General features: G+C 27.6%; 2 protein-coding genes across 3 annotated transcripts; both read left to right on the top strand.

The window, feature by feature from the left end:
• The first annotated feature begins 306 nt into the window (after window positions 1–306).
• On the top strand, window positions 307–3,506 carry LOC105736812 (uncharacterized). Of its 2 annotated transcripts, none has more exons than XM_031919758.2 (9): window positions 307–708; window positions 1,235–1,351; window positions 1,605–1,722; window positions 2,151–2,256; window positions 2,334–2,453; window positions 2,710–2,800; window positions 2,884–3,008; window positions 3,119–3,251; window positions 3,316–3,506. In XM_031919758.2, the coding sequence occupies exons 1-9, from the start codon at window positions 559–561 to the stop codon at window positions 3,361–3,363; spliced, it is 1,008 nt and encodes a 335-aa protein (XP_031775618.1). In that variant the 5' UTR covers window positions 307–558; the 3' UTR covers window positions 3,364–3,506. The 2 variants fall into 2 exon arrangements, with proteins under 2 accessions (XP_031775618.1, XP_031775617.1); XM_031919757.2 differs by having other exon boundaries at window positions 312–708; window positions 1,995–2,256; window positions 3,316–3,504.
• Window positions 3,507–5,155: 1,649 nt separating this feature from the next.
• Window positions 5,156–8,306, top strand: LOC100872706 (odorant receptor 22b-like). Its single transcript, XM_086911675.1, has 9 exons — window positions 5,156–5,437; window positions 5,947–6,063; window positions 6,318–6,435; window positions 6,819–7,080; window positions 7,159–7,278; window positions 7,547–7,637; window positions 7,721–7,854; window positions 7,965–8,097; window positions 8,163–8,306. The coding sequence occupies exons 1-9, from the start codon at window positions 5,189–5,191 to the stop codon at window positions 8,208–8,210; spliced, it is 1,272 nt and encodes a 423-aa protein (XP_086767801.1). The 5' UTR covers window positions 5,156–5,188; the 3' UTR covers window positions 8,211–8,306.
• Window positions 8,307–8,544: the final 238 nt, after the last annotated feature.

Below are 8,544 nucleotides of genomic sequence, written 5' to 3'. Positions count from 1 at the left end.
TTATTCAATTTGGTTAGTTGTGTTCCTATGAGTTTTATTATAGACGATTAACAATCGAAGTTGCTGATCAGTTAACTCTTTAACTAATAACGAGTGAGAAAGAAAAAAAGAGACGTACTAAAAGATGCAGCACACAATGATGCAGAAATTCTTACGATACCTTCCAATGGCAGAATTTTCCTGTGAAAATGAACTGGTTAAGATTGGCACTGAACGAGGTAACGATTAACTTCATTAATATTTAAGAGAAACCTTCTATATCACTTTACTGAACCGCTTCTCCCTATCACGGAGGAATCATTCAGCCAATAAAAAAAAAAAAACTATAATGATGCCATTATACACAATTTTGTCAAATACCGTTTCAATATTTAATGTAAATCAAGGATTGTCATATCCACCATTTTACTTGACCATAAGCGACAATGGAAATTTTACATTCGTCTAAAGAATTATTCAGTGAAATACTTCACGGCACGAAGGAAGGCTATAAGAATTATCGAAGACAAAAAGAACAATGGTTTTTCTTTTTCGGGTAGCATTTGTGTTGTTCTGATCATGGACGCGGGAACAGTTGAAAAAAATTTTTTGAAAGTCAATAAAATATTCGGATTAATAATCGGTGTATGGCCGTACCAGAATTATCGGTTGAAAATGGCGGAACGATTCATAAGTATCACGGTGATGATGAGTAGTTTCGTAACACAGGTATGATCGATGATAATGATTTCGACTCAATTTTGGTTTTATTATTGTAAAATTAAAATTCTATTTAACTCTACAATGATACATTATTTTTTGGAATGACACATCGAAGGTTTCTCACATTGAGGATAATTAAAATACATTCAAAGAAGAATACAAGTTTTACATTTATTATTTAATTAATAATAATTATATATGAAAACGAATATCCTGTGTTGAAGAATTAATAATCATTAATTAAAATGACAATCAAGAATTATGCATCTTACATCTTAGCTTCTTATAAATTTTTTAATTTTATCATCTGTAATTAACGTATTCAATTTTTCCAAAAAAATAATTATCTTGCTTTCATAATTTACAGTAAGACATAAATAATTGTATATTTCAAAATAAATATTATTAAGAAATATTTGCAACATTATTTCATTTTGCTGTCTATTATATATTCTCTTGGTAATTAATATAACGTTTAATTGGTTCAATTTATATGTAGAAAATATTTATAATAGTAGTTTTATAATTACAGGTTGCACATATTGTATTGAATCCTACTATAGAGAAAGTAGCAATGAACTTGCCTTATTCTATAGCATCGTTTGGAACATTTGTAAAAATGGGTAATTACTTTTTGGATGAAACTAAGGTGAGGGGATATGTTCGACATTTACTTAACACATTGTGAACGATATTTAAATCACTCTTGCTAGATTTTTTTACTCATAAGTTTTCTTTACAATAATTCTTCGATAGAAGGGATATCAACTTTTTTGGTCTCTAGAATTTCCAAAGGTTTTACGAATATTTTAACATTTCTGTATATACTATAATATTTCAATAATTTTAAATATAACTTTGATACATTTTAATATGTCATGTTCCATCTATAAAAATTGCAGTTGATAACAATATTGAATCACATATTCGAAGATTGGGCGGCGATAAAAACTAAAGAAGAATACGAGATTATGTACAAATACTCACGAAGAGGATTGTTCATCACGATAAGTTATTTTCGTAAGTGCATTATAGAACATTGGTATATCTGAATTAAAATAAATCCTCTCAGATGATCAGTTAGAAAATATGCATCAATTTAAATACTAATGTACTCGTTTCGTGTTCGGACTATCGAAATTCAAGTGAATATTCTACTTTAAATTTAATTTTATCCTATTATCCTGCTTTCGAGCAAGATTCACACGGAACATATTTAATACAGTTTCTCTGAAAACGTGTACCTGGTGATTCATAAAATTTCAATCGATTTCCATATTGTACTTTTATAGTGCACATTGGTGTTACTGAAATATTTATGCTTATGTGGCCCATGGTACCGCCCATTCTGGACATCATCATGCCATTAAACGTGTCACGGAAACGTATACTCTTGTACCCGGCTTATTTCTGGTTGGATGACGAAAAATACTACGTGCTTTTACTAGGACACATGATAATCGCCATACTCATGACCTGCTTTATATTTTGCGCCTGTGATACGAACTATGTATATGCTGTACAGCATGCATGCGGTTTGCTGGCAATCGCGAAGTACGAAAATTCATTAATCCGCGGAATGATTAATATAACGAATTATTATTACGAAAATTATATTTCTTTTTATTTAGATATCGGTTTAAAAATGTATGCAAAGATTTGAACGACAAAGAAAATCATGCGATGCCATTAGAGAAAATCAAGTATAAAAGTATATGCGAATCGATCAAGGCGCATCAACACACTTTGAAGTAAGTAAATTTATGAATATTTTTAATTTTTGTCTTATTTTGAACACGAGTTTTGAATCTGTATTAATATTGTTTAAAAATTCGTTTAAAAAAGTAAGGAAAGACCGCTCGTCTTTTTTTTGTGTGTAAAATCCTTTGTCTTTATCTATTTGTTTATCTTTTATAAAATATATACATATATATGATAAATTATACAATGAAAAAAGAAAATATAACGTTATGAAATTTTTCACAGACTAATTTATTTTTAAAATAGATACCTGAAGCTAATCGAAAATAGTTACCATACGTATTTATTCATTTCTTTGGGGCTGCTGATAATGGCTATTAGCGTGTCGTTATTAGAGGTATAATAATATTTCAATATACGTAACGAAACATTTTTCTTAACACATTATTCTGCATGATTACTTTAATAAATTGCTTTCAGGTGGCAAATGGTTCGAGAAAATTAGTGCAAGCCACATATTTGTTCGCTCAATTATTCCACACATTCATTCTCACTGTGCAAGGGCAGTTCGTGATAAACGAATTACAAGATGTTTACGAGTCTATGTGAGTGAACGAAAAATATTAATTTTTGCTAAGACAATTGTATCATAAGAAAAAAATGTTGCAAATCCTCGTCCACTGTTTCTTATTTCTTTTAATGCAAATACTTGTAGATACGAATCGCCATGGTACACTTTTTCACCTAGAATTCGATCGTTATATGTATTGTCGTTGAGAAGTTGCCTAAATTTTCCCACGTTAACAGCCGGTGGTCTGATCGTATTGAATTTGCAATCTTTCGCAGAGGTAATACATAAGAAAGTTGTTGTTTAAACAAAAATATTTGTACGAATGGAATTTCCATTTTCAGATAATCAAAGCAGCTGTTTCCTATTATACAGTAATGCAAACGACCTAATAACGATGTATACGTACGTATATAACGATTGGAATATTATATACAGGATGTTAATATGTTTGTAGAATTTTATTATTTTATTATTTTATTATTTAATAAATAAGCCTTAATTAAATCGTGTGTATTGATTCTATCAATATTTTAAACTATAAGATAAAGGTATCCAATAAATATATTAATATTCTATATTTTCATGTACTTATATGAAGTTCACATCGATATAAAATAAAAATCTAAAAAATAGCAAAATTATGATTATTATTATTGAATTGAAATAAGGAATTTTTCTTTTTAATTTTAGATATGTGATAAGAACCGTAAGAATGTCATTGATATTCAGAAAAAATGATTTCAAAATTTCTTGTTCTTTTAAAAATGAATGTAATATTTATTCTTTATCTATTACATCATCATCTAGTACGAAAAATAGTAAACTTATATAAAATGTAAAAAATAAGATTAATGAGAAGTTATAATTAACAAATTCTATTATGTCTGTTTTTTATGCCTAGTACAAATTTGAAAATTTATTTGAAATTAGTTACTCACCAGGTAATTCATCGACAATAGTTATAGCTATTTTTCTTTTAAGAGGAATCTATTCACTGATTGTAAGATACTTTTATCTATTTGAATGAATCTTCTTGTATAATTATTTATAATAGAATTTAAATTGTTCTTTACGTAATCTAAATAAAGAATTTATTTTCAATAGATTTTATTTGAATTCTTATTATTAAATAATCTTTTGTTCCGCAAATTTTTACATTTTCATAGAAAATATTTTAAAAATATCGATATACAATACATTTTTTAGAATCAATTTTTAAAAATAATATTAATTCTTTTTATAATTGATATATGCAATAAAAATTAATAATATAAAATTTTTGAAAGATTTTTAAAGGTATAAATAATTAATATTAAAGCAATGAAAAAGATTCGTCTATATGAAATTAAGCAATTCAATCTAAAACTGGAAATTATAATTTTAAAAAATACAGTTTCATAGTAACAATTAAAAAAACAAAAACTCAATATATTGAAATTTAAATTACAATTAATTATTAATAAAAGTTGGAAAATCACAAATTAGAAGTTATCAATATTAAAAAATTCTTTTGTATAATCATAATAAATTTTGCAAGTAAATTTTACAAATTATATAAATGAATTGAATATATTGATGAAAATTTTTTTGATTATCTAATAGTTGAAAAAAATATCTCGATCTCGCACTTCGATTCTTTATAATTTTAAAATTTTACATTGTGTTGATTTCATAGTATCCCACACAGACAGCGTTAAGAACAGACTGACGAGAAATTCGTTGTAAAAGAAGGACACGAAGAGAGTATCGATATCGATTATTCAATTTGGTTAGTTGTGTTCCTATGAGTTTTATTATTGACGATTAACAATCGAAGTTGCTGATCAGTTAACTCTTTAACTAATAACGAGTGAGAAAGAAAAAAAGAGACGTACTAAAAGATGCAGCACACAATGATGCAGAAATTTTTACGATACCTTCAAATGGCAGAATTTTCCTGTGAAAATATGAACTGGTTAAGATTGGCATTGAACGAGGTAACGATTAACTTTATTAATATTTAAAAGAAACCTTTTACATCACTCGTGAACCGTTTCTCCCTATCACGAAGGGAATCATTCAGCCTATAAAAAAAAAAACTATAATGATGCCATTATATACAATTTTGTAAAATACCGTTTCAATATTTAATGCAAATCAAGGATTGTCATATCCACCATTTTACTTGACCATAAGCGACAATGGAAATTTTACATTCGTCTAAAGAATTATTCAATGAAACACTTCACGGCACGAAGGAAGGCAATAAGATTTATCGAAGACAGAAAGAACAATAGTTTTTCTTTTTCGGGTAGCATTTGTATTGTTCTGATCATGGACGCGAGAACAGTGGAAAAAAATTTTTTAAAAGTCAATAAAATATTTGGATTAATAACCGGTGTATGGCCGTACCAGAATTATCGCATGAAAATGGCGGAACGATTCTTAAGTGTCGCGGTGATGATGAGTGGTTTCGTAACGCAGGTATAATCGATGATAATGATTTCGACTCAATTTTGGTTTTATTATTGTAAAATTAAAATTCTATTTAACTCTATAATGACACATTATTTTTTTGAATGACACATCGAAGGTTTCACACATTGAGGATAATTAAAATACATTCAAAGAAGAATACAAGTTTTACATTTATTATTTAATTAATAATAATTATATATGAAAACGAATATCCTGTGTTGAAGAGTTAATAATCATTAATTAAAAAGACAATCAAGAATTATGCATCTTAACTTCTTATGAATTTTTTAATTTTACCATCTGTAATTAACGTATTCAATTTTTCCAAAAAAATAATTATCTTGCTTTCATAATTTAGAGTAAGACATAAATAATTGTATATTTCAAAATAAATATTATTATTAATAAATATATGCAACATTATTTCATTTTTCTACCTTATTAATTAATATAACGTTTAAATGTCTCAATTTATGTGTAGAAAATATTTATAATAATTGTTTTATTAATTACAGTTTGCATATCTTGTATTGAATCCCACTATAGACAAAGCAGCAACGAACTTACCTTATTCTATAGCATCGTTTGGAACATTTGTAAAAATGGGTAATTACTTTTTGGATGAAACTAAGGTAAGGGGATATTTTCGACATTTATTTAACACATTGTGAATGATATTTAAATCACTCTTGCTAGATTCTTTTACTCATAAGTTTTCTTTACAATAATTCTTCGATAAAATGGATATCAATTTTTTTGGTCTCTAGAATCTCCAAAGGTTTTTACGAATATTTTAACATTTCTGTATATACTATAATATTTCAATAATTTTAAATATAACTTTGATACATTTTAATATGTCATGTTCTATCTATAAAAATTGCAGTTGATAACAATATTGAATCACATATTCGAAGATTGGGCGGCGATAAAAACCAAAGAAGAATACGAGATTATGTACAAATACTCACGAAGAGGATTGTTCATCACGATAAGTTATTTTCGTAAGTGCATTATAGAACATTGGCATATCTGAATTAAAATAAATCCTCTCAGATGATCGGTTAGAAAGAACCGAAAATTTATAAATGCAATTAGACTTTAACAATTTTCAAATATGAATATTTATCACGTAAAAAAATAAATATCCCGTAAGAGAAAGATAGATATCCGCAATATAAATATTTTCAGATATTAATCAATTTAAATACTCGTTTCGTGTTCGAACAATCGAAATTCAAGTGAACATTCTACTTCAAGTTTAATTTTATCCTATTATCCTGCTCTCGAGGAAGATTCACGCGGAACATTTAATACAATTTCTCTGAAAACGTGTTCCTGGTGATTCATAAAATTTACAATCAATTTTCATATTGTACTTTTATAGTGCACATTGGTATTACTGAAACATTTATGCTTATGTGGCCCATGGTACCGCCCATTCTGGACATCATCATGCCATTAAACGTGTCACGGAAACGTATACTCTTGTACCCGGCTTATTTCTGGTTGGACGACGAAAAGTACTACGTGCTTTTACTAGGACACATGATAATCACCATACTTATGATCTGCTTTATATTTTGCGCCTGCGATACGAACTATGTGTATGCTGTGCAGCATGCATGCGGTTTGCTGGCAATCGCGAAGTACGAAAATTCATTAATCCGCGGAATGATTAATATAACGAATTATTATTACGAAAATTATTTTCTTTTTTTATTTAGATATCGGTTTAAAAATGTATGCAAAGATTTGAACGACAAAGAAGATCATGCGATGCCGTTAGAGAAAATCAAGTATAAGAGTATATGCGAATCTATCAAGGCGCATCAACACGCTTTGAAGTAAGTACATTTATGAATATTTCCGGAATATTTTTGTTTTTTGTCTTATTTTGAACACGAATTTTGAATCTGTATTAATGTTGTTTAAAAATTTAATTGAAAGAACAAGGAAAGATCGCTCATCTCTTTTTTTTGTGTGTAAAAAAATATTTTTTAAATATCTTTATCTATTTGTTCATATTTCATTAAATATATGATAATTTATACAATGAAAAGAGATAATATAACGTTATGAAATTTTTCACAGACTAATTTACCTTTAAAATAGATATCTGAGGCTAATCGAAAATAGTTATCATACGTATTTATTCGTTTCTATGGGGTTGCTGATAATGGCTATTAGCGTGTCGTTATTAGAGGTATAATAATATTTCAATATACGTAACGAAACATTTTTCTTAACACATTATTCTGCATGATTACTTTAATAAATTGCTTTCAGGTGGCAAATGGCAAAAATGGTTCGAGAAAATTAGTGCAAGCTACATTTTTGTTCGCTCAATTATTCCACACGTTCATTCTCACCGTGCAAGGGCAGTTCGTGATAAACGAATTACAAGATGTTTACGAGTCTATGTGAGTGAACGAGAAATGTTAATTTTTGCTAAAACAATTGCATCATAAGAAAGAAATGTTGCATATCCTCGTCCACTGTTTCTTATTTCTTTTAATGCAAATACTTGTAGATACGAATCGCCATGGTACACTTTTTCACCTAGAATTCGATCGTTATACGTATTGTCGTTGAGAAGTTGCCTAAATTTTCCCATATTAACAGCCGGTGGTCTGATCGTATTGAATTTGCAATCTTTCGCAGAGGTAATACATAACAAAAGTTGTTGTTTAAACAAAAATATTTGTACAAATGGAATTTCCATTTTCAGATAATCAAAGCAGCTGTTTCCTATTATACAGTAATGCAAACGACATAATAACGATGTATGTATACGTACGTATATAATGATTGGAATATTATATATAGGGTGTTAATATGTTTGTAGAATTGTTATTATTTTATTATTTTATTAAATAATAAATTTTAATAAATAAGCCTTAATTAAATCGTGTGTATTGATTCTATCAATATTTTAAACTGTAAGATATGCCATAAATATATATTAATATTCTATATTTTCATGTTCACTTATATGAAGTGCACATCGATACAAAATAGAAATCTAAAAAAAATAAAAATTACCAAAGTTTATTTTCAATCTATGTAGAAATGCATATATCATATTAAAATGTTAAATTAGAAGAAGTTCA

The sequence above is a fragment of the Apis florea genome, unplaced genomic scaffold (genome assembly GCF_048593485.1).
Source record: "Apis florea isolate Af1SG1 unplaced genomic scaffold, ASM4859348v1 contig_3326_pilon, whole genome shotgun sequence".
Lineage (NCBI taxonomy): Eukaryota > Metazoa > Arthropoda > Insecta > Hymenoptera > Apidae > Apis > Apis florea.
This window is presented reverse-complemented; position numbering and strand designations above follow the sequence as displayed.

Excerpts from the sequence above, each read along its gene's own strand:
- LOC100872706 (XM_086911675.1), top strand. The coding sequence starts at position 5,189 with ATGAAACACTTCACGGCACGAAGGAAGGCAATAAGATTTATCGAAGAC. Across the intron at positions 7,081-7,158 it reads GGTTTGCTGGCAATCGCGAA|ATATCGGTTTAAAAATGTAT; the intron begins GTACGAAAATTC and ends TTTTTTATTTAG. Across the intron at positions 7,638-7,720 it reads TTAGCGTGTCGTTATTAGAG|GTGGCAAATGGCAAAAATGG; the intron begins GTATAATAATAT and ends AATTGCTTTCAG.
- LOC105736812 (XM_031919757.2), top strand. The coding sequence starts at position 559 with ATGGACGCGGGAACAGTTGAAAAAAATTTTTTGAAAGTCAATAAAATA. Across the intron at positions 1,723-1,994 it reads CATCACGATAAGTTATTTTC|TGCACATTGGTGTTACTGAA; the intron begins GTAAGTGCATTA and ends GTACTTTTATAG. Across the intron at positions 2,454-2,709 it reads GCGCATCAACACACTTTGAA|ATACCTGAAGCTAATCGAAA; the intron begins GTAAGTAAATTT and ends TTTTTAAAATAG.